At 43.1% G+C, this 26,441-nt stretch overlaps 1 protein-coding gene across 6 annotated transcripts in view; it reads left to right on the forward strand.

The window, feature by feature from the left end:
* ZNF583 (zinc finger protein 583) overlaps window positions 1–26,441 on the forward strand; it is a 33,372-nt gene that overhangs the window by 2,067 nt on the left and 4,864 nt on the right. The window contains exons 1-4 of one of the 6 annotated variants that reach the window (XM_070063456.1): window positions 11,615–12,191; window positions 13,161–13,224; window positions 17,541–17,667; window positions 17,938–18,079. Coding sequence is in view for 5 of the 6 variants with exons in the window: in XM_070063455.1 (XP_069919556.1) it covers window positions 13,216–13,224; window positions 17,541–17,667; window positions 17,938–18,027 (226 nt within the window). In the remaining variant the exon portion in view is untranslated. Of the gene's footprint in view, window positions 1–11,614; window positions 12,192–12,217; window positions 12,836–13,004; window positions 13,225–17,540; window positions 17,668–17,937; window positions 18,080–26,441 lie in introns of those variants that run through there. The other 5 variants (XM_008250201.4, XM_008250198.4, XM_008250199.4 and 2 more) reach the window with 5 other exon arrangements.

A 26,441-nucleotide genomic window follows, 5' to 3' on the forward strand; every position in this document is an offset into this window, starting at 1 on the left:
TTTCAGGAAGACCCAGTTCATTGTGCCGCAGGCCGGCACAGCTCCTGATCGGCACAGCTCTGGCCATTGTAGCCATCTGGGGAGTGAACCAGCAGATGGAAAATCTCTCTGCTTCTGCTCCTGTCTCTGCCTCTGTAACTCTGCCTTTCAAATAAATAAATAAATTCTTTTTTTTTAAATGTCTGTTATAAAAAGGAAAAACAGCTCCTGATCAGACCCATGAAGTCTCACTCATACCCTACAATCTCCTTACTGCACATGTTAGTGCAGACTAGCTTTACCAGTTTTGAACTTTGCGTAAGTAGAATTAAAATATGTGTCAGCCTTCCTCCAACATTTTATTTGAAATTTGTTCATGTCTGTGTTGTACATCTCAAGGACATCAGTTCCCCAATACTATATTCCCCCATGAAAATAGATGGGTGGAAAACATGCATGAATGTCTAGGAATACCCCAAGAGGAATGCTATGAGGATATACTAACCTCATCAGATGTTAAAACATTCTGATCAGCTTTTCAATTAAAACTGTATGGGATTGACCTATGAATTGTTAAACCAGTAGAATAGAATTCAAAGTCTAGAAATACTTTCAAATGGGGAAATTTAGTGTACAATAAAGATGACAAATCAGGTTAAATGGATGTTCTTAATACATTACATTGGGGAATAACTGGGAGAGTCATTTAGAAAAGATTCAATTGTATTCTTACCTTCTTCTATTAGAATCAAAATTCTAAATTGACCTGAGGTCTAAGTGAAGCTTTAGAAATACCAGAAGGTTTAGAGGTGAATTCCATTATAAGCTGTATGTGTGAAAATTCTTTCTAATTGTGGCTGAAAACTCTATAGACTTAGTAAATGAAAAGACATTTTTGAGAACATGAAAGCACTTATGCCAGCACCATGTCTCATTAGGCTAATCCTCCACCTGCGGTGCCAGTACCCTGGGTTCTAGTCCCAGTTGCTCCTCTTCCAATTCAGCTCTCTGCTGTGGCCCGAGAGGGCAGAGGAGGATGGCCCAAGTGCTTGGGCCCTGCACCTGCATGGGAAACCAGGAAGAAGCATCTGGCTCCTGGCTTCAGATGGGCACAGTGCGCCAGCCATAGCAGCCATTTGGGGGGTGAACCAACGGAAGGAAGACCTTTTTCTCTATCTCTCACTAACTCTGCCTGTCAAAAAAAAAAAAAAAAAAAAAGCACTTATGCAAAGTAAAATACTCTACAAGCAAAGGCAAAAGACAAACGAAAAATTGGAAGAAAATATTAACACCTTTATATACCTCAGATAAGAGCTAGCAATTTTATATAAAGAAAACAAAAACAAGAAGCCATAAGCAACTTCTGATCACTCAGAAAAGCATGAGTAGTGATGTGGAAACTATTTGTTATAAAATTGAACAAATTGGGGCCGGCCTGATACACTGGCATCCCATATGGGCACCAGCTCTAGTCCCAGCTGCTCCACTTCCGATCTAGCTCTCTGCTATGGCCTGGGAAATCAGTGGAAGATGGCCCAAGTGCTTGAGTCCCTGCACCTGTGTGGGAGACAAGGAAGAAGCTCGTGGCTCCTGGCTTCAGATTGGCACAGCTCCGGCCATTGCGACCAATTAGGGAGTGAACCATCAGATGGAAGACCTCTCTTTCTGCCTCTCCTCTCACTATGTAACTCTGACTTTCAAATAAATAATCTTTAATAAAAAATAAAATAAAATTGAACAAATTAATACATTAGTTTTGGAGAGCCAGTCTTCTCCTGGTGGAGAGGAGAGAAATATATACAGGATGAGGAAAGGCAAGGAAGAATCCTGTGCTGTGGGTTCGATGTAAATTCGTGATAGAAGTGTGCATACCTCAACACAGTTTACTGAGGTTAACATCAGGATTGATGTCGTGCTAAGAGTAAATACATCAACATATACAGACAGATGTATTATGAGCAAATGGCTCACATGATTATGGAAAAGTCACATGATCTGCTGTCTGCAACCTGGGTAACCAGGGAAGCTGGTGGCACAGTTCTAGTCCAAACCCAAAACCTGGAGAACCAGTAGAGTCAATAGTGTTAAGTGCTAGTCCAAACCCAAGGGCCAATAAAGCAGGAGTGCCGATGTCCTGAGTAGAAGAAAAGTGGCTGTCTCTGCTCAGAGAGAGAGAGAGAGACTGCTCTACCTCCACCTTTTTGTTGTATAAAGTAGGAGTGCCGATGTCCTGAGTAGAAGAAAAGTGGCTGTCCCTGCTCAGAGAGAGACTGCCCTACCTCCACATTTCTGTTGTATTCAGGCCCTGGATGGACTGGCTGCTACCCACCCACCCTACAGAGGACAGCCATCCACTCTACTCAGCTCACCAATTTGAATGTTTTCTTTCCTGGAAACACCTTCACATACCCAGAGATAATGTTTTACCAACTACCTGGGCATCCCTCAGCCCAGTACAATGGGCATTTTAAAATCAGTGATCACAAGAGGGGAAAATGATACTACAGCAACTGTGAAAGCTGGCTACTTTGGGGCCAAGCACTGTGGTGCAGCAGTTAAGATGGAGCTTGGGACACCCACATCCCACATCAGAGTGCCTGGATTGGAATCCATGCTCTGCTTCCGATCCAGTTTCCAGCCAATGTACATCCTGGGAGGCAGCAAATAATGACTCAATACTTGGGCCTCTGTGACACATGTGGGAAACTCAGATGGAGTGTTCCAGAATTGTATCTTCAGCCTGGCTCAGCAATGGCTGATGCAGGCACTGGGGAAAGAGCCAGTGAATGGAAGATCTCTGTCTCTCTGACACTCTGCCTTTTGAGTAAAATGCAAATAAATGAATAAAATAACGATACAGCAATAATGTATCCTGATGAAGTAAGAAGAAGGGGAAGAGACTGCAAAAGTAAAGAATAGAGACTCGATGACCCATGGAAAAACCATTAAGTAATCTAACATACTTGTATGAGTGATCGAAGTTCAAGAAGAAAGTACTGAGAGAAAAATATTTCAAGAAATAATGGCCAAAATTCTCCAAATTCATTGAAAACTATAAACTCACAGATTCAAGACACTCAGCGTACACCAATCAAGATGCACACAAAGAAAACTTCATCAGGGGCCAGTGCTGTGGCATAGCAGGTTAAGCCACAGCCTGCAGTGCTCACATTCTATAGGGACACTGTTACAAGTCCTGGCTGCTCCACTTCTGATCCAGCTCCCTGATAATGCACCTGGGAATACAGCAAAAGATGGCCCAAGTCCTTGAGCCCCTGAACCCTTATGGGATATTGGATGAAGCTCCTGGCTTTAGTTTGGCCCAACCTTGGCTGTTTCTGCCATTTGGGAAGTGAACCAGTGGAAGGAATATTCTCTCTCTCTCTCTCTCTCTCTCTCAATCCCCCTCCCTCCCTCCCTCCCTCTCTTTCTCTCTCTCTCTCTCTTTCTCTTTCTCTAACTTTGCCTTTCAAATAAAATAGATAAATCTTCTTTTAAAAAAAGGCCAAAGAAAAAAGCATATTATTTTCAGATGGGTAAAGCAAAAATTACAGAAACTTATGAAATTGAACCTATACCTTATATCACAAACTGTCTCCAATTTGAGGTGTAAAAATACATGAATTTTAAAGAAACTCAGAGTGGGTGGTTCAGAGTGGGTGTTTATCTAGTGATTAAGAGATTGGATCTGATTCCTAGTTCTGGCTCCCAATTCCAGCTTCCTGCTTATAAAGACCATGATAGGCAGTGGTGATGGCTTAAATAACTGGATTCCTACCTCCCACATGGGAGACCCAAATTGAGTGCCTGTCTTCTGGCTTTGACTCTCACCAAGCTTCAGCTGTTGCTGGCATTTGCAGAGTGAACCATTAGAGAGGATCGATCTCTCTCTCTCTCTCCCCACACACACACACTCTACCTCTCATAAAATTTAAAATTTTTCTCTCTTCAGTTCCTCTATTATAAGGGATGAGAGCAGGTGATCTTGCCTCTTTTATAATTTAATGTAGACAACGATGAAGATTTGTCACCCTTTCCTTCTGCAGTCAAAACAGCAGTGGGGCCAGAGGGACTTGGTTGGTAGCAGAGAAAGCAACCCTCACTGCCAATGGTGAGGGGAGTGGGGAAAGGATAACTCTACACGTGATACAAAGACAACATCAAGAATGTCGTCCAGTTCCTTGCTTCCATTGACTTCCAGCTGGAGTCTAGAGTTACTGCTAACTACAATGCTACTGGTGTAAATTGCAATAAATCCAGGCAGGGAGAAGGGTAGAGCCGACTCCAACTGGCTACCATGATTTGGCCACATATTAGTGTCCCATCAGGTTTCATGTCCTAAAATTTAATCCCCAATGTGAGTTACTAAGATTGTGGAGACTCAGTCCAACTATGGCATTCAGAGGTGGATCTTCTGGAGCTAATCAGGGTTAGACAAGGTCATCAGGATGCAGCCCACATGACTGAAGCCAGGTGGTTTTATTTTTGAAAAGGGAGATTGACAGAAGAGACATACAGACACTTAGGCACATACTCCCTGTATCTGCCATGTGATGCCCTGCACTACCTAAGGACTCTGCCAGCAAACATACCATCCCAAGATGCAGCCCCTTGACCATGGTTCTCCAGAATCACCAGCCAAATGAAACCTCTTTCTGTACAGTCACCCAGTCTCGGGTATTTCATTTTAGTTAATGCAAACTGGACTAATACACTGCTTAAGCATTGAGAAAATATATTGTCCCTGGTAGCCACAAGTTTGGGATAGACTGTATGAATGGCTTAATCTGTGGAGCCTGACTTCCAGTGTTTGATATAGGGCTCTACAGATCAAAGACATGATGAGGACTGGAGCCTGAGCCCATGCCCATGAAAAGACACTGAAAGGTTTTCAAAACAGGAGGACTTGTTCTCAATTTAAAAGATCCTGCTGGCTTTCCTTTGGGTCCTGTATCTGCAACTAAGCCTATAAAAGCAAATAGACCAGGGTGCACATATTGAATCTACATGTTACAATTGTGCTTTAAATATTTTCCTCTTCATTCCTGTTTTTTTTTTTTTCTTCAGTATGCATACCTTTTAGGAGCAAGATAAAATAAGGTTTCTGTTTTGAATTTTTAAAAATGAGTAGTAGTGTAATAGTCTCTACCTCTACATAGGCTATGAAATGTAATGTTTCTCTTTTTATAAAAACTTACTTATTTACTTGAAAGGCAGTTAGAGAGAGAGAGAGAGAGAGAGAGAGAGAGAGAGAGTCGTCCATCTGCTGGTTCACCCCCCAAATGGCCACACCTTCCAGAGCTGGGCTGATCTGAAGACACAAGCCTGGAGCTTCTTCCAGGTCTCCCACGTGGGTGCAGGAGCCCATCTTCTACTGCTCCCGCAGGCCATAGCAGAGAGCTGGACTGGAGGTGGAGCAGCCAGGACTTGAACTGGCACTCATATGGGATGTCGGCCTGAAGGTGGTAGTTTTATTAACTACGCCACAGGGCCGGCCCCAAAATGTAATATTTCTAATGCTTAAATAATTTTTCTAGCATTTGATCACTTTTTCTTTTGTAAGGTACTTATTTGGGTCTTCTTTGACCAAATAAGTCTTTTTTTGTCTTCTTTCCTTGCATAGAAAGTCATTGAAATGTGGAGCTCCCTGATATATTCCCTTTCTCCCTCCCTCCTTCTCTCTTTACCATGATACTTTTAGGAAAAAAAAAAAATCTCTGTAAAGAAATGACAGGTATTTGCTCTCCCAGCCTCTCCCAGCTCCCCTGAAGATGACTCTACAGTATGTTTTGGCTTCTACTCTTTTCGGAGATGAGAATTTCTAATGTTTGTTAGCATTTACTACCAGTATTTATTCTAAGTATTTGACTGATGTCCTCTCTCTTTTTGGCCTCACACACACCTTATTAATGAAGTAATATCTCCAGTTTAGACATGGTACAACTGAGGCCCACAGAAATTCAGTAACTTGTCCAGATTCCTACAGGAGTAAGAGAGCAGTGCTGGACAGGGATACAGGCAGTAGGAACTCAGACTCTTCACTGTTAACCACTATAGTGATCAGAAAAAACACATTCATATTGTGCTCATTTTTAATGATACCAATAAATTCTTTTTTTTTTTTTTTTTTTTTGACAGGCAGAGTGGACAGTGAGAGAGAGAGACAGAGAGAGAAAGGTCTTCCTTTGCCGTTGGTTCACCCTCCAATGGCCGCCGCTGCAGCCGGCGCACCATGCTGATCCGATGGCAGGAGCCAGGATCCAGGTGCTTTTCCTGGTCTCCCATGGGGTGCAGGGCCAAAGCACCTGGGCCATCCTCCACTGCACTCCCGGGCCATAGCAGAGAGCTGGCCTGGAAGAGGGGCAACCGGGACAGAATCCGGCACCCCAACCGGGACTAGAACCCGGTGTGCCGGCGCCGCAAGGTGGAGGATTAGCCTATTGAGCCACGGCGCCGGCCTGATACCAATAAATTCTGATAAGAAAAAACTACTGACCGGTGCCACGGCTCACTAGGCTAATCCTCCGCCTGTGGCGCCGGTACCCCGGGTCCTAGTCCCAGTTGGGGTGCCAGATTCTGTCCCGGTTGCTCCTCTTCCAGTCCAGCTCTCTGCTGTGGCCTGGGAAGGCAGTGGAGGATGGCCCAAGTCCTTGGGCCCTGCACCAGCATGGGAGACCAGGAGAAGCACTTGGCTCCTGGCTTTGGATCAGCACAACACACTGGCCGTGGCAGCCATTTGGGGGATGAACCAATGGAAGGAAGACCTTTCTCTCTGTCTTTCTCTCACTGTCTAACTCTGCCTGTCAAAAAGAAAAAGAAAAAAAAAAGAAAAAACTACTAAGAACTATTTTGTCAAGGGCCAAGTAGCCATCATCCTCCTTCAATGCATTCCTAGCAAACAAGTAACAAAGCATATTTTGAAGAAGGGGATCCTAATGTTTCGGATATTGGAAATAGAAGAATTTTGTTATAAACCCTGGTGATTATATTTAAAAATCACGTGTAGATAAAATAATTTTCTTAAAAAAAAGAAAATGAATGAAGTTCTTTAAATCGCTCAAATGGAATCTTAAAGAATGTTTACCCACTTTAAAGTGTGTAAAAAGACTTGAAATGCACATCTGCAAAGAGATTTACCAAACCCTGCATTTATCATCATGCTTTCCTTGCCTTCCTGCCCCTCCCCCACATCCATCTAGCTGGCTGTCTTCCCCTCCCCCAATCCACCCATCTGGCTGTCTTCCCCTCCCCCAATCCACCCATCCGGCTGTCTATCTGTATCTCTTACTCACTTGGCTGAGATGTGAGATTGAGAACAAGGTGCTCTACCTCACCACTGTTATTGTACTGGAAAAGGGGGAAAGAACACACACTGGAGGGAAGAAATACAACTTTGTACTTGCAGATGACATGACTGTCCACACAGAAAACTTCAGGAAGCAAGACAGCAAATGCTTCTAGAACTAATGAATGAGTTGAGCAAGTTGAACAACTTAAAAAAAGAAAATCACTTTCCACACTAACAATGACCATGCTGAACTTGAAATTAACTCCATGTTATTTACATTTTATCTCAAGAAAATGAAATGCCTAGGCATTAACATAGTGAAACACATATAGCATCTTATGCTGAATATTACAAATGCTGGTGAAGGAAATTTTAAAAGATTTAAATAACTGAAGAAGCACTCCATGTTCATGGATTGAAACATCTAACAGCAAAAAATTTCAGTTTTCAAATTGAAATAGTTTAATGAAATTCCTAACAAAACACCAGGGAATATTTTTCCTAGACACAAAAGAACATATAGTAAACTTTATATGGAAAAGGACAGGATACAAAATAGCTAAAATAATCTTGACAAAAAAATAATATAGGTGAAATCACTACCTGATATCAGCGCATACCATAAAGCCAGAATAATCAAAACAAGGAAGTATTGCCAAAGGGATACATGCATAGATTATTGGAACAAAACAGGGAATTCAAAACTAAATTTATTAAAAATAAATAAATAAAAATAAGATCACATAATTATGTTCAACTGGTTTTTAACAGCTTCATTGAGATGTAATTTACACAACATTTAATTCTTATATTCAAAATGTACAGTTCATTTTAAAAAATACTTTTACAGGTTTTTTAAGCACCACCAAAATATAATTGCAAAATATTTTCTTCACAAGAAACTCTGAACCTGTTAATGGTCATTCTCCATCCCTTCTTACCAACCCTAAGCAATTTCTAATCTACTTTCTGTCTCTGTGTCATTATCTGTTCTAGACATTTCATATAAATGGATTTCATATAAATGTGGTCTTCTAAAGGTTAGTTTCTTGTACTCAGTATAATACATGTAGTATATATCAGCACTTCAATATTTTCTATGGTTAATATGAACATGTGAATTATCACCACTCTGGCATTATAAAGCTGCAGTGAATAATTATTACCACTTTTTACATGTTTGTGTTTTCACTTTATTTTTTTATTAAAGGTTTATTTATTTATTTGAAAGTCAGAGTTACAGAGAGAGAGGAGAGGCAGAGAGAGAGAGAGAGAGAGAGAGGCCTTCCATCTGATGGTTCACTTCCCAATTGGCTGCAATGGCTGGCTGGAGCTGTGCCAATCCGAAGCCAGGAGCCAGGAGCTGTTTCTTTGTCTCTCACGTGGGTGCAGGAGCCCAAGCATTTGGGCCATCTTCTACTGCTTTCCCAGGCCATAGCAGAGCTGGATCGGAAGTAGAGCAGCTGGGTCTCGAACCGGCGCCCATATGGGATGCCAGCGCTTCAGCCCAGGGTGTTAATCCACTGACCACAGCGTCAGTGCCATGTGTTTTTACCTTTTAAAACATTTATTTGAAAGCCAGAGTGACAGAGAGACTAAGAGACAGAGAAAGATCTTCAGTCTACTGGCTCATGCCCCAACTAGTCACAATAGCCAGGGCTGGGTCAGCCTGAAGCCAGGAGACCAGAACTCCACCCGATCTCACATGTGGGGGCCCAGTACTTACAGCACCTTCTATTGCCTTTCCAGTTGCATTAGCAGGAAGTCAGATTGAAAACAGAGCAGCCAGGAGTTGAACCAGCACTTCTAAATGGGATGTCACTTTGCAAATGGTAGCTTAACCCATTGTGCCACAACACCAATCAATCTCTCTATGTTTTCACTTTTCTTTTTTTTCAGATTTTTTTATTTGAAAGTCAGAGTTATAAAGAAAGAGAAGGAGAGGCAGAGAGAGAGGTCTTCCATCCTCTGGTTCACTCCCCAAATGGCTGCAACAGCTGGAGCTTCTTCCAAGTCTCCCATGTGGGTACAGGGACCCAAGGACATAGGCCATCTTCCACTGCTTTCCCAGCCCGTAGAAGAGAGCTGGATCAGAAATGGAGCCGCCGGGACTTGAACTGGCGGCCATATGGGATGCTGGCACTGCAGGTGGCAGCTTTACCTGCTACGCCACAGCGCCGGCCCATTTTCACTTTTCTTAGCTATAAACTTAGAGCTGAAATTGTTGGATCATACAGTTACTCTAGGTTATGGACTGAATTGGGCCTCCTCCAATTCATTTGTCAAAGTCTCAGTTCTAGTACTTTAACTATATTTAGAAATAGGGTCTTTAATGTGGGTAATTAAGTTAAAATGAGGCTGTTCATAGGAGACCCTAATCCAATGTAACTGCTGTCCTTGCAAGGGGGTACAGACACAAGGGATGCACAGGCGGAGAGGGAAGAGTAGGTGGAGAAGCAGGGAGAAGACAGCCATCACAAGTCAACGACAGGGTCCTCAGGAAACACCACAGCTGCCAACACTTTGGCCTGAACCTTCACCCCTGGAACTTTGAGAAAATAAATTTGTGTTGCTTAAGATACTTGGTCTGTGGAGTCAGTGCTGTGGCTCAGTGGGTTAAAACCCCAGCCTGCAGCACCAGCATACCATATGGGCACCAGTTTGAGTCCCAGCTGCACCTCTTTTGATCCAGCTCTCTACTGTGGCCTGGGAAACCAGCGGAGGATGGCCCAAGTCCTTGGGCCCCTGCACCTATGTGGGAGACAGGAAGAAGCTCCTGGCTCCTGGCTTCGGATGGGCGCAGTTCTGGTCATTGCGGTCATTTGGGGAATGAACCAGTGGAATGGAAGACCTCTCTCTGGCTCTACCTCTCTCTGTAACTCTGCCTTTCAAATACAATAATTCTAAAAATAAAAAAAAAAATACTTGGTCTGTGGCATTTTGTTATGGCAACCCTAAAAAATCAATATACTGCATACTAACCTTTTGAGAAACTTCCACAATGCTTTCCAAAGCAGCTGCACGATTTTAGATTCTCACCAGCAATGTATGAAGATTCCAATTTCCCCACACTCTTGCCAGCACTTACTATCTTTTTATCCTGGCCATCACGGTGGGTTTGAAGTATGCCACTGTGGTTTTCATTTGCCTTTCTCCAATGACTTAGTGATGTTAAACACTGTTTCAAGTTCTTAGGAATCATGTATATATTTCCTTTAGAGAAATGTCTATTCAAATCTTTGTCAACTTAAAAATCTGTAGTATCTATATTCTTATCAATGAGTTGTAAGTGGTCTTTACACGTTCTAGATGCATGTCCTCATCAGATGTCTCAACCGATTTTTTCTTTTAGAGGCACAAAAACAGTTCTAAGGGGGAAGTTTAGCCTTTTCTACAAATACTACTGTAGCGATTGCACATCTATCCATAAGAAATGAGAGAACACTGACCTAAACTTTAAATATCTCATACAAAAGTTAACTCAAAATGGATTGTGGGCTTAGATTTGTTTCAGTACTAGCCTGTGAAAAATTAAACAAGGCTTTCTTATTATAATTGATGGTGAAATAAATGCTGCCTCTTCTGCCCGAAGATTCCACGATTCCTCTCTACGACTCAAGATTCTGCACTTAGGAAATTCTATTAAACTTGGATACGGCAGGCAGACATCTACCGGTGATTACTCATTGAAGGACAAATGTTTTAATGCAAATCAGATAAACTGATTCACCTTGTGACTACCAACCTTCATAGAGGGTTCTACAAACAGAAGAAATTCCCAAGAAAACAAAAAAATATTACCACCTGGCTTCTTCAGGTTACCGATACCCAATCTCTTCATATGTCTGTTAAAAACGGGGGGGAAAAAAACAAAAACCTAGAACTTTGATGTCTTACCTTGCATAGGGTTTTAGTTTTTAAAAGTAACAGGGGGCCGGCGCCGCGGCTCACTAGGCTAATCCTCCGCCTTGTGGCGCCGGCACACCGGGTTCTAGTCCCGGTCGGGGCGCCAGATTCTGTCCCGGTTGCCCCTCTTCCAGGCCAGCTCTCTGCTGTGGCCCGGGAGTGCAGTGGAGGATGGCCCAAGTGCTTGGGCCCTGCACCCCATGGGAGACCAGGAGAAGCACCTGGCTCCTGCCATCGGATCAGCGCGGTGCGCCGGCCGCAGCGCACCGGCCGCGGCGGCCATTGGAGGGTGAACCAACGGCAAAGGATGACCTTTCTCTCTCTCTCACTGTCCACTCTGCCTGTCAAAAAAAAAAAAAAAAAAGTAACAGGAAAAAAAGAGACAAACACGCAAAAGGAAGAAGCAATTATTTCAACACTCACACAAAACCAACTACAGTGTCTGCGGACTGTGTTCCTTTAAACTCCTTACACGGAGGGCTGTTTTCCAACAGTGACGACCGTAACCCCCTCCGGGCCCTCACGGCTCCCCGACCCACAGCGGGAGCGCTTGTACCCTACGTGGGCTCCGCGACGGCGGGGAGTTCAGTCAGCGTTCCAGCCCCGACAGCGAGCACACCGGGGCGCCGGACCCCGGCCCCGCGGGCTGGCCGCCGCGCCCTGCGCATGCGCCACCACGGCCCGCCCGCCAGGCCCCGCGGATCCCGGGGGTCGGAGCGGCGTCCCGTGGGCGGCGCAGGCAGCGGCGCGTGGCCCAGACGACCCGAGAGCGCGGACGACTCGCAGCCGACACGCGGGACCCAGCGGCGGCCCCGGCGCCCCGGGGCTAGCAGTCCCAGAATGCTCTGCGCCGCGCCGGCCCGGACCTCGGACTCCATTTCCCGGCGGCCCCTGCGGCAGGCCGCGGCTGCCGGCCCCAGCGCCCAGGCACCTTTGTGAGCGCGGCCGGCGACGGGAGATCGAGCCCCGGCCCCGGCCCTCTTCTCCGCGCACTTTGCGGACCCGGAGGGAGGAGTCGGTGAGGAGGGCGGGGGCGGGCGGGCACTGGGCAGCCCCCACCCCCACCGCCGGGACGGGGCTGGCGCCGGAAACGGGCGCCGGGGGCCGCCGTGCCGCCGTGTGGGAGAATGTGTGTGACCTTGTGGGACGGCGTGTGTGGCCGTGCGAGGCCTCGTGCAGCGCCGCGAGACCGTGTGACAGCGTGGGACGGTGCGGGAGGAACCTGGGAGGGTGCAGGGGCCTGTGACCGCGTCTGCGAGGCTGTCGTCGTGTGTGGGCGGTGTGAGGGGCGTGCGACTGCGGGCGGGGCGTCCTGATCCCCAGACCCGGGATTCTTCAGCGACTCACTTTCCGAGGCAGTGTGGTCCGGTGGAAGAGAACTCCAGACTCAGAAGTTGGGATGGCTGTTCGCCCGCCCCTTTCCTCTCCCTGAGAATCCAGGTGGACTTCCAGGCAGAGTTTCTTAACCAGGAACAGATCCGGCCTGTCCTAACTCTGGACATGGGCCCCTCTGGTTCTCCAAGGCATGCGCTCTGTGGCTTTTTCTCCTGTCCTTGCAAAAAGGCTAGGGACAAACGCCCTGTCAGCATCACCGCCTGGTGAAGACTAACAAGCAGACTTGGTTTCCACTTTGGTTACTTGCATATTACCATGACACCTCAGGTAATTCGCCAACAGTCTTCCTGTGTGGGAGCTTGCAAGACCCTTAGTTGATAATGCCATTCTGTAATTGCGTTACTGTTTATAAACAGACAACCTGTGCACAGAAAATGTACATTTTTGGGATGTAAAGCATTAGGAAACATAAACTATATATTAATTACTTCTTCAGTGACACATAGATCTGCTTCCGCGGTGGGGAGAGAAACGGAAGGAGAAGGAAAGGAGCTTCGGAGGCTCGTGATGCTGGGAGCTGCAGGAAAGGCCTGGTGTTTTGTGGTTTGTCCCCTCTCCCAGCTGTTTCTCAGGATTCTTCCCTTCTCCACAGAGGAGCCTGAAGAAGCAGGACCGAAGACCTGTCATACATTCTTAGTCTTAAAGCCATGTCCAAGGTAAGGACGCACTTCTTTTCTGAGTTGCCCTCTCACTTCTCAGATTATGTGAACATTTTGCTTTTCTTTCCAAATTCCCCAGCCTAACAAAGTCCATTTATTGAGTAAACTGCTCTTCATGTCTTCCATTCCACTAAAAGGAAGTCCTAACAAGTCCAGTGATCTTTTTTCTCCCAGCCAGCATTTTCATCTTCATTCAAGAAATAGTTCAACACCTTGTGTGAGTTCAGTGTGTTGTCAGGGAGATACATACTCCTGTGTGATACAAAAGGCTTCACTGTGGGGACTTTATTCATTGTGGGTGAGGGGTGTATTCAGTTGTGACTGCTAGCAGAGGGCTTTTCCAGAGATCTGGATTTGAAAGGAAGGCAAGAAAGGAGGGATGTGGGTAGTGTTTTTTTGTTTGTTTGTTTTTAGATTTACCTATTTTGCAAGTCAGAGGGAGATATATACGGAGAGAGATCTTCCATCCACTGATTGACTCCTCAGATGACTGCAATAGCCAGTGCTGGGCCAGGCCAAAGCCAGGAGCCAGGAGCTTCTTCTGGGTCTCCCACGTGGATGGCAGGGACCCAAGTACTTCAGCCATCATCCGCTGCTTTCCCAGGTGCATTGGCAGGGAGCTAGATCAGAAGTGGGGCATAGCGGCGCTGGCACACTGGGTTCTAGTCCCAGTCGGGGCGCCGGATTCTGTCCCGGTTGCCCCTCTTCCAGGCCAGCTCTCTGCTATGGCCCGGGAGTGCAGTAGAGGATGGCCCAAGTGCTTGGGCCCTGCACCCGCAAGGGAGACCAGGAGAAGCACCTGGCTCCTGGCTTTGGATCAGCGCGGTGCGCTGGCCGCAGTGTGCTGGCCGCGGCGGCCATTGGAGGGTGAACCAACGGCAAAAAGGAAGACCTTTCTCTCTGTCTCTTTCTCTCACTGTCCACTCTGCCTGTCGGAAAAAAAAAAAAGTGGGGCAGCCAGGACACAAACTGGCGCCCATATGGGATTTCGGCATTGCAGGCTTTACCAGCTGTGCTACAGTGCCAGCCCCCTTACTGCACAGTCTTCGTCATATCATAGGCAGAGTCTCTTGCTCAGTATGATTTTGAGGAATGGGATGTGCTGAGTCTTGAGTGTTAAAGTGTGAATCAGCTGGGAGAGATGTTTTCCAGGTGCTCTGAGCTTTGATGAGTAAACTTCCAGGAGTAGAGAGGTACCATTTAAGGGACATTCTGAGCAGCAGGCTACAGCTCTGATATTCTAGGTCATCCAATTAAGATTAACAGGATTAATATCAGAAAATAGAAGAACTTTTTTTGAAAAACGTACATGTTTTTAAAAAGCTACATAAATCCATAACAAAACATCAAAAATACATGGAATAGGAACCAGAAGAAATGAACCAAAAGAGCATATAATGTCCAGAAATAAATGCAAGTATAAGAAAGGAGAATATTTATTCACTCACTGCATATGGTTACTGTGCAGTAAGTACTGTGGTAGGGGCCAGCACTGTGGCCTAGCGGGTTAAGCTGTTCCTGTGATGCAGGCAGGCCACATGGACACCAGTTTTTGTCCTGCTTGCTCCACTTCCAGGCCAGCTTCCTGCTAATGGCCTAGGAAAAGCAGCAGCAGGTAGCCAAGTGTTTGGGCCACTGCCACCCACATGGTTACTTGGATGAAGCTCCTGGGCTCCTGGATTTGGTCTGGCCCAGCTGGGGCCATCTGGGGAGTAAACCAGTTATCTCTCTCTCTCTTTACCTCCCTCTCTCTCTGTAAATAAATCTTTTTTTTTTTTAAAGTACTATGGTAAATAGGCCGGCACGCCACTCACTAGGCTAATCCTCCACCTGTGGCGCCGGTATTCCGAGTTCTAGTCCCGGTTGGGGCACCGGATTCTGTCCTGGTTGCTCCTCTTCCAGTCCAGCTCTCTGCTGTGGCCCAGGAAGGCAGTGGAGGATGGCCCAGGTGCTTAGACCCCTGCACCTGAATGGGAGACCAGGAAGAAGCACCTGACTCCTGGCTTCAGATCGGCACAGCCTGCCGGCTGTAGTAACCATTTGGGGGGTGAACCAATGGAAGGAAGACTTTTCTCTCTGTCTCTCTCACTAACTCTGCCTGTCAAATAAAAAAAAGGGGGGGGGGATCAGCTAGAACAACACTGTCCAATAGAATTTCCTACAATGACTGATGACTGAAATGTTTTATATTTGTACTGTCCAATCCAGTAGCCATTAGCCACATGTGGCTTTGAACACTTGTATATGCTAGCCTGACTGAGGAACTGAATTTTCAATGTAGATTAATTTAGATTTAAATAGTCTTATGTGACTAGTAGCTACTGTATCTGCACAGATTTAGGCTCATAAAATGAAAAGGCCAGAAGGAAGATTATGGATGATCTTGTCCGAGTTACTCATTGTACAGATGAGAAAAAAGAGGTAAAGGAAGGAAAGGGATATGTCTGTGTTACTAGTTAGTGACTGAGTCAGAGTTAAGAAGTTGTAAAATACTTTGAGGGTCAGTAGCATAGATGATGGTTAGTGATTTGAAGACAGAAGTAGGAAATAATGAAGGACACTGGAGAAACTCTGCTGGGGGCCATCATGTCACTTCCCAGAAACTTCATTGGCTTTCTATCTTACTGGAATGAAATGCAGCATCCTTCCTGTAGCCTATAAAATGCTATGGAAGTGTCGGCGTTTCCTTCCAACTGATAATCGGCAGTGCCCTTTCCTGTCTGACAGAGGCTTTGTCTTTTCAGACCCGACTCATGTTTCCATCTTTCTCAAAGGCCTTTCTTTCTCAGATTGTTCTGCTTTCAGAAGTGTTTTAGAGATGTTTCAGTAGTTCAGCTTTTCAAACAGCTGATGCGTGCAACTATTTCTTGGGACTATACTCTTCTGCCCCTTATGGCTAGTTGCAACTTTTAAAAATATTTATTTATTTTATTTATTTGAAAGGTAGTCAGAGATCCATCATGGCCCACGACATTCAGCGATGGGCCAAACTGAAATGAGGAACCAGGAACCAAAATTGGGTCTCTCACGTGGGTGGCAGGGACTCAACCACTTGTGCCACAACCTGCTGCCTCCTACCATGTGCATGAGCAGGAAACTAGAATCAGGAGTGGAGCCAGGCACTCTGATATAGGATGCAGCATCCCAAGTAGTATCTTAACTACTATGCCAACTGCCTGCCCCACCTCCTTAGCATTTTTTGCATTGCTCAGACTCATTTTTCATTAAAATTGTTTCTGCCTAAGATGACCAATATATTTGAATATACCTTCAAAAGGAAGACTCTGCGAAGAGTCATATAAGAGTAGGGGTAACAGTGGGGGATCTGTCACTCAACTTGCTTGTTTTAACGCATACATCTGTGTAAGTCATAGTTTTGCAAAATCACTTGTTTACTATGTCTATTACATATATTTAATGTTAGAAAGTCAACATTATAAGCATCAAATATATTTACATATAACCCTATTGATATCACCAGAACATTGACCATTCTGTTGTACAGCTGGGAAAAATACCAGTTTAGACTACTTACATCTTAGGAGGTTTAACTCGTGACCTGCCCCCACACTTTCTTTACTGCCCATTGTGTCTTGATTTCCCTATACTGAAAAATGCTCTGGCAATTCATTTGAATAATGGATTATTTGGCCGGCGCTGCGGCTCAATAGGCTAATCCTCCGCCTAGCGGCGCGGGCACACCGGGTTCTAGTCCCGGTCGGGGCGCCGGATTCTGTCTTGGTTGCCCCTCTTCCAGGCCAGCTCTCTGCTGTGGCCCGGGAGTGCAGTGGAGGATGGCCCAAGTACTTGGGCCCTGCACCCCATGGGAGACCAGAAGAAGCACCTGGCTCCTGCCTTCGGATCAGCGCAGTGCGCTGGCAGCAGTGTGCCACCCGCGGTGGCCATTGGAGGGTGAACCAACGGCAAAGGAAGACCTTTCTCTCTGTCTCTCTCTCTCACTGTCCACTCTGCCTGTCAAAAAAAAAAAAAAAAAAAATGAATGGATTATTTTATTCTTGATTGTTTACAGTGATGTGTTATTGCACTATTTTGTAATTGTGTATGTTCTATTTTCTCCACCAGTAGAAAATATCTCTGCAATGATACACTTCCTATGACAAAATATCAAAACTAAGCATAGAGAAGACATCTAACAGTTACTTGTCATATGTTGCTAAAACCCAAGATGCCATCAGATAATTTCACTCTTTGTACTATTTCTCTCTGCAAGTGTAGTCAGTATGACTCTTTGGCCTAGGCTTATGTGAGGATCTGAACCCTAATTGAGCCAGAACATGTTTATGTTATTTCAGGATTTGGTGACATTTGGGGATGTGGCTGTAAACTTTACTCAAGAGGAATGGGAGTGGCTGAACCCCGCTCAGCGGAACTTGTACAGGAAGGTGATGTTGGAGAACTACAGGAGCCTAGCATCACTAGGTAAGCAACTTTCAGTGCTATATCTGGGAAGCCTCTGTATGCTTTACTACCATCTCTCTTTCTGTGGTCCCCAGAATAGGCTGAGCTGTATAGAACTGGTAAGCTTTATTAGACTATTTTCTGCAACTTCATCTTCCCTAGTCTTCAGAATACTTCCTCTCTTCGTTCTTTTCATCAACTTCCTCTTGTAATGCCCCACTTTCCTAATGTCTGAGAGACTGTTCTTGATTTCGACACATGGCTCATTCTCCCTTCATTTCTTCTACACAGGAGTTTCTGCTAAGCCAGATGTGATCTCATTATTGGAGCAAGGAAAAGAACCCTGGATGGTGAAGGAGGGAACAAGAGGCACATGCCCTGGTGAGTGAAAGTGAACTAGTGAAGTGGAAGCCATTTCCTGGAAAAAGCTCAGGTATTCTGAAAGGTTCCAGCTTATAATTGTTTCTTCCTGATAGATTTTATTAAAAGTTCAAGGCTTGGGAAGAAACATTGAGGTAATTTTAGCATGAGCTCCCCTAATTTATTCTCTGTGTATTTTATCTCCTAAGTTACTATCTTCTCTGATGACCCGTTTTTTTCATTCTCTGGGTCCTGTGTTACTCATTTCTTTTAGATTGAAAGATTAATGCATTTACTTATTCACGTATTCTTTTGCCAAGATTATTCAGAGATTTCTAAACCATCAAAGAAAAAAAGGTGTTTCTAGTTTTATTTTCAGGACTGGGTAACTGGAAGGTGATGGCACTTAATAAAATAACCAGAATAAAATGATGGGAGGAGAGATGATGAATTTACTAGGAAACATGAGAGATGTATTTTTATGAGATGGGGAGATTCCCAAGGGAAGAAATGCAATGTGCTATTGGGTTGGAAAACAGGGGTTCAGAAAAAAAGTGTGATTTAAAGATATTAGTGTGAGTGAGCGATCACCTTAGAGTTTGTGAGGCAAAGCCTGATGCTTAGGCATTTATGGGGAAGTGGGTCTTTGAAAACTTTCTCAGTGTTCTCTAGAATTTATGGCTTTGGTTAAATGTTATATTTTTCTAGGTATTTATCCTATTCATTTGGTTATCATATTTCCATGAACTTGGGCAAAGTAACCTATAATTATTTTTATTTCTTTTATATCCAATTTTAATTTATTTTATATAATAATTCTATTTTAGAAGAATCTATTTATTGGGTTTGCCTGTCATAAATCATTTTTTATTTTTTAAGACTCAGCTTATGGATTTATCTGTTAGTGCTTCCATTCTTTCTTTTCCAATTCACTATTTTTGCTTTTCTCTTAACTAATTCTTTTAGTTTTATTTTGCTCTCCATGTTGCTAAAATGAAACCTTAATCTATTCTTTTCATCCTCTCTTAAGTAATGAAATTACTAAGTTTACTAATTTTCCTGAGTTTATCTTCAGCTGTCTTCTAAAGATTCTGATACGTATTTTTTAAATTTACATTGTATCTAAGAGTTGTCTAGAATAGTTTTCTGGTTTTATTGCATTTTGATCAGATTGTTTTACTATATTTGAACAGATGGAATTATTAAAGAATTATTTAGACGCAGTAAACTATATCCGTATTAACTGTACAATTTGATGAGTTATGACATTTGCATACACCCTGAAATCATAACAATGCAGATACAGCATTTCCATCATAACACTGCTGTCTCTTTGCAGCCCATCCTCTTTTCCACACCTACTTCCAAACACTAATCTGATCTTTGTCATTTTAGATTAGTTTGCATTGAAACTAATGGGAAGCATGTAGTATCTATTCTGTTATATTTGGCTTATTCCACTCAGCATAATTATTTTGAAATTCATCTGTATTGTGGCATGTATGCAAGTTGAGCTGTATTATGTTAAATAGTATCCATTCACAACAAAATGTTTTATACATCCACTAGCCTGGTGATGGACATTTAGGTTGTTTCCAGTTTTTGGCTATTATAAAGCAAACTGCTATGAAGTATGCAGAGGACGTTGTGTGAACATACGTATTCATTTATTTTGAGTGAATAACCAAGAGTGGAAGAACTAGTCATATTAAGCATATGTTTACTATTTTAAGAAACTGTCAGATAGTCTTCCAGAAGGATTGTACCGTATATTCGTTCCCTCTAGCAGTATATGAGAATTCCAGTTGTTTCCATATCTTCATCAGATCTTAGTAATTTTCAGTAGTGTTTCTAATTTTAGTCATTCTAGTGGCATATTGTGGTTCTAATGTGCATCTCTGTGATGACTAATAATGTTGAACATCTTTTTTTAAGCATATTGGTCATGCATATATCTTCCATAAAGTGTTCGTATCTTTTGTCCCAGTTTTATTGTGTTGATGGCCTTCTAATTATTGAGTTGCAAGAGCTGTGTATATAGTCGTTCTAAAATTTTTCTTTATTTATTTGAAAGATCTCCCACGTGCTGGTGCACTTCCCAAATGCCAACCACAGACAGGGCTGGGCCAGCCCAAAACAGCAGGGACCTCAGTCTGGGTCTCCTACGTGGGTGGCAGGGACCCAGCTACTTAAATCATTACCTGCTACCTCTTAGGGTGCATGTCAGCAGTAAGCTGGAATTGAGAGCAGAGTGGGGACATGAACCAGGAATCCCAAGCAGGCAGTGTCTTAACAACTACACCAAATGCCCTACCCTCTCATACCTGTATACAGTCTTAAAATAAGTTCTCTGTTATTTATATATATTGGGATATATGCCTGCCAATTGTGACTTGCCTTTTCGTTTTTACGCTGCTCTCTTTTGTAGTGCCAAAGTTTTCCATTTTTAAAAGATGTATTTATTTATCTGAAAGGCAGAGCTAGAGAGAGAGAAAGGTCTTCCATCTTCTGGTTCACTCCCCAGAAGACCAAAGGACCCAGGAACTACATCCATGTTTCCCATAGAGATGACAGGGGCCCAAGCCGGAGCCATCTTCTGATGCCTTTTCAGGTGCAGTAGCAGGGAGCTGGATCAGAAGCTCCCTGACAGGACTTGAACCAGCAACCCAGCATGGGGTGCTGGCATCACAAGTGGCTGCCTGACCTGCCGCGCCACAACACCAGCCCTGACATTTTTCAAATCCAGTTTATTCATTAGTTTTGGTTGGAGCTTCGTTTACCTATCTAGGAAATTCTTGCTACTGACAGGTCACAAAGGTTTTCTTTTAGGAGTTATGTATTTTTAGGTTTTACATACAGTCTGTGATTCATTTTGAGCTAATTTGTGTGTCTTAATATGAGGTAAAGCTTGAGGTTCATTTTTTTCCATGTACATACATATCTGTACAGTTTCCTCTTTACTCCTTGTTGGGACTTTCCTTCCCCATCGTATTGCCTTAGTACCTTTGCTCAAAATTAGTTGATTACATTTACATGAGTTTGGTTCTCGACTATTCTGTTTCAATGACCTATGTATGTCTTTCACTACTACCACAGTTTGGAATCCAGTAGCTTTATCATAAAAAGGACAATTTGTAACATTGGTTTGACTATTTTATTTTAGATCATTTGCATTTCATATACATTTCAGAAGAAATTCCTTTCTTAGGAATATTTTGTAGTATCCAGTAGAGTGGGCTTATATGTCTTTAAAAAATCTATTCTCAAGTTATTTTATGGTATTTTGAATGCTATTATAAATAGAATTATTTAACATTACATTTTTACAATAGTTTGCTGCCAGTATGCAAAAATATTAATTAGTTTTAAGACTAAGTTCGTATCTTATTGCCTTCTGGATTCATTGGGTAGTGGTTCTAATAGTTGCTTTTTTAAAAGATTTATTTATTTATTTGAAAGGCAGAGTTACAGAGATGGAGGAAGACACACAGAGATCCTAACTGCTGGTTCACTCCTCAAATAGCCATAGTGGCCAGCGCTCCGGCAGGCTGAAGCCAGGAGCCTGAAACTCCATCCAGGTCTCCCATGTTTGTTGCAGGAGCCCAGGTACTTCAGCCATCTTCCTCTGCTTTCCAGTGCATTAGCAGGAAGTTGGATCAGAACTGGAGTGGCCATACTCAAACTGGCTCTCTTATGGGGTGTCTGCATTGCAAGCTGTGGTTAAACACTGTGCCACAACACTGTCCTCCCTAGTAGTTGTTTTGTAGGTTCCTGAGAATTTGTCTAAGGCAACCATGCCATCTGCAAATACAGCTTTATTTCTTTACTTATGATCTTTATGACTTCTTTTTCTTTACATATTGCAGTGACTAGGACCTCCTGGACAGTGTTGAACAGAAGTGGTAAAAGCAGATATACATGTATTCCAGTCTTAAGAGACGTATGTTCTTTCACTATTACATAGATGTAAGCTGTAGGTTTTTCAGATGCTCTTGATCAGTTTGAAGAAATTCCTTTCTATCCTGGTTTGCTAAGAATTTTTATAATAAATAGGTCAAAAACTATCGGCTGGCGCCACGGCTCAACAGGCTAATCCTCCGCCTAGCGGCGCCGGCACACCGGGTTCTAGTCCCAGTCGGGGCGCCAGATTCTGTCCCGGTTGCCCCTCTTCCAGGCCAGCTCTCTACTGTGGCCCAGGAGTGCAGTGGAGGATGGCCCAAGTGCTTGGGCCCTGCACCCCATGGGAGACCAGGAGAAGCACCTGGCTCCTGCCTTCGGATCAGCGCGGTACACCGGCTGCAGCGTGCCGCCTGCAGTGGCTATGGGAGGGTGAACCAACGGCAAAGGAAGACCTTTCTCTCTGTCTCTCTCTCTCTCACTGTCCACTCTGCCTGTAAAAAAAAAAAAAAAAAAAAAAGGAAAAACTATTGAAATCATCATGTGATTTTCATTTAATCTATTAATACAATGAATTACATTGATTTGTTTTCTAATATTAAACCAACCTTGCATTTCTGAGATTAAACCCTACATGGTCAAGATTGTGCTTCTCATGTTACTGGATTTGATTTGCTGCAGTTTTATTAGGAATTTTGCATTTATGTTCATGTGCTACATTGAGCTGTAGGTTTACTTTGGTAATTTCTTTATCTGGTTTTATTATCAAGTAATACCAGTCTTATGAAAACAGGAAATATTTTTCCCTCTTTTATTTTCTGAAAGAGTTTGGATAGAATGGTATTATTTCTTCTTTAAATGTTTGGCAGACATCACCAGTGAAGATATCTGTGCCTAGAATGTTTTTTATGTAATAGGTTTCACAGTTATATAGTTCTTGAATCAGCTTTGGTAGGCTATATCTTTCAAGAAATTTGTGCTTTCAAGAAATCTAAGGCAACAAGTTGCCTAATATGAGTTATAAATAATATTATCTTTTCAATGTCTGTGGGATGTTTAATGATAACTCCTCTTTCAGTTCTAATGTTGCTGACATCTGTTCCAAGCAAAAAGACTTGGTCAATGATCTCTTCAAAGAAGATTTGGCTTCATCTTCTTTTTGTTTTCTCTTAAGTTATTTTCTCTTCTTAGCTTTTTTGTTTCTGTCTACTTTCTTTGTCTTTGTTTCAGTCTGCTCCTGATTTCTTTTTTCCAAAGATTTTTAAAGGCACACTGAAAGAAAGAGAGGGAGAAAGAGATTTTCTGTCTGCTGGTTCACTCCCCAAATGGCCACAAGAGCCCTGGGATGGGCCAAGCTGCGACCAGGAGCCAAGAACTCCATCCAGGTCTCCCTCATTGGTGGCAGGGGACCAAGCACCTGTGCCATCATGTGCTTCTTTCTCAGGTGCATTAGCAGGCAGCCAGGTTGGAAGCCAAGCAGCCGGATTGGAACTAGCACTGTGAGGTGGGATGCTGGCGTTGCAGGTGGCTGCTTAAACTGCTATACAACACCAACCCTTTTCTTCACTTGCTTGGTGATGCCTTAGAGTATTGATTTTCAGAGTTTAAGTTTCTTTTCAATATAAGTATTTTAAAGCTATAAATTTTCCAAATTTTCCTTTAAGAACTGTTTTAGGTAGGTAGGATTTAAGGAAAATAAATTATTTTTAAAAAAAAGAACAGTTTTTAGCTGTATCCCACAAGTTTTGATATGTTGTACTGTCATTATTAATCAATTCAAAGTATTGTCTAATTTCTCCTGTTATACTCTTTAGCTCATAGATTATATAGAAATATGTATTTCTTCTTCTTCTTCTTTTTTTTTTTTTTTTTTTGACAGGCAGAGTGGACACTGAGAGAGAGACAGAGAAAGGTCTTCCTTTGCCGTTGGTTCACCCTCCAATGGCCGCTGCGGCTGACGCACTGTGGCCAGCGCACCGCGCTGATCCGATGGCAGGAGCCAGGTGCTTCTCCTGGTCTCCCTTGCGGGTGCAGGGCCCAAGCACTTGGGCCATCCTCCACTGCACTTCCTGGCCACAGCAGAGAGCTGGCCTGGAAGAGGGGCAACCGGGACAGAATCCGGCACCCCGACCGGGACTAGAACCCGGTGTGCCGGCGCTGCAAGGCAGAGGATTAGCCTAGTGAGCCACGGCGCCAGCCAGAAATATGTACTTCAATTCCAAGAGATTTCAAGTTTATTGGACCTCACTACTGATTTTTAATTTAATTCTGTTGAGGTTAGAAAACATACTTTTTATGATTCCAGGATTTTCATTTTCTTGAGACTGGATCTGTTTTGCCCAGCATGTGGTCATCTTACTGAAGGCACCATGTGCACTTGAATGCAAGTTGCACCACTGTTGGGTATAGTGTTCTATAAATATATTAGATCAAGGTAGTTAATCCTATTGAGATTCTCCAGGTATTAACTAATTTTTGTCTAGTTTTTGTCAATTGCTGAGCAAAGCATATTAAAATCATTCATTAGCATTATGCAATTGCCTATTTCTTTTTTTTTTAATATTTATTTATTTATTTGAAAGTCAGAGTTACACAGATAGAGGAGAGGCAGAGAGAAAGAGAGTGAGTGCCTCCCATCCGCTGGTTCACTCCCCAATTGGTCTCAATGGCTAGAGCTGCACTGATCTAAAGCCAGGAGCCAGGAGCTTCCTCCAGCTCTCCCATGTTGGGTGCAGGGGTCCAAGGACCTGGGCCATCCTCCACTGCTTTCCCAGGCCATAGAAGAAAGCTGAATCAGAAGTGGAGCAGCCGGGACTAGAACCGACACCCATATGGGATGCCGGCACTGCAGGCAGCAGCTTTACCCGCTATGCCACAGCACTGGCCCCGCTTATTTCTATAACCATTTTGTTTTATGTATTTGAGGCTTTCTATTAGCTACCTACACACTTCTGGTTATTATGTCTTCCTGAGGAATTGATCTATTTATAATTATGACATGACTCTCTTAATCTTTGGTAATACTCTATTTGAAGTCTATTTTATCTAATATGAATATAGTCTTGTACCCTTCTTACACTTAACTGTTTTCATGTAACAGCTTTCTCCAGTTACTGTATCCTTATAGTTAATGTTTTCTGTAAGCAGCATATGGCCTGGCTTTCCTTTGTTATCAGTTCTTACAAAGTTGGCCTTTTCTTGGATGTCTACGCCATGAATATTTAATATAATTATTCACATAATTTTATTTGAGTCCATCATTCAGTTTTTTCTTTGCTCTTTTTTTTTGTGGCTTGGTTCCCACTTTCCTGTATTCTCTATGGTTGTCTGAATATTTTTTAGAATTCTACCTCAATTTATATGATGGATTCTTACCCCTCTTCTGATCTAATTAACCAGAAACTGCAGAGGTCAGCAATCTGTAATTCTGATACTCTAAAACTTGAGAATCATGGCTGTAATGATTGTAATATTACAGCATGAATGTTTCTATCTAAGATGAATCAATATAATAAAGACCATACCTGCATTTTTACTTTCTTATCACACTTTTATAAATTTGCTTCTGGGTTTAATTAGATTCAGTGCACCCTGTCATTCACTTCATATTCCCTGCCCAAAGAGCTCTAGGATTTCATCTGCATGTTGACCTTCTTTTGAGGTATTCTTGAAAGTGATTTGTAATTATTTGTTTAGAGGGAGGGTAGAGTTTGGAAGGGCATTGAGGTAGGGCATCAAGAGTTAGCAGCTTCAATTCAAGTATCCTGTCTTTAGATTTTTCTTCCTACCAGGTCTGGCTATCTACCTAGTTAATATGTCCAGTACAGTGGGGGTTTCATACTTGATTTAAGCCATTTACCCCATTCATGTAAGCAGATCATTCTAATGAGAGGATGAATTAGTGTTCTACATCATGTATTCTTGATTCATTATTCATTAAATTGTTAAATACCTGCCAAGCCTATCTTAGGCAATGGGTATCCTTAAGTTAAAAAATAAAATAAAATAAAATAAAAAACAAGTCTTACATGTGAAAGTTTACATTCTAGTGAGGATACAAGAGTAAATTAATATGTAATATAAGTAACAAGTACTATGAAGAGCAAGATAGGAAAACAGGTCGGGTGTAATATTTTATCTTAGATGGTCGAAAAGGCCATAATGAACACGTAATATGTCAGCAGAACCTCAAATGAAAAAATGTATTGAAGGAATGGGTCCAGCAGATATCTGGGGGATATGTTTTGTAGACAGAGAAACAGTAAGTGTGCTATTCTTAACGTCTGAAAAATGCTAACCCTTATAGCTGAAGAGGAGTAGGCAAGCGAGAGAGGAATGAAAGATGAGGTCAGGGCTGGTGTTGTGGTGCAGCAAGTTAGGGTACCACCTGCAATGCTGGATCCTTTGTGGGAATGCTAGTTCAAATCCTGGCAGCTCTACTTCTGATCCAGCTCCCTGCTAATGTGCCCGGGAAGGCAGTGGAAGATGGCCCAAGTCCTTAGATTTATTTTATTTATTTGAAAGACAGAATTACAGAG

This window comes from Oryctolagus cuniculus, chromosome 18 (assembly GCF_964237555.1).
Source record: "Oryctolagus cuniculus chromosome 18, mOryCun1.1, whole genome shotgun sequence".
Taxonomy (NCBI): Eukaryota; Metazoa; Chordata; class Mammalia; order Lagomorpha; family Leporidae; genus Oryctolagus; species Oryctolagus cuniculus.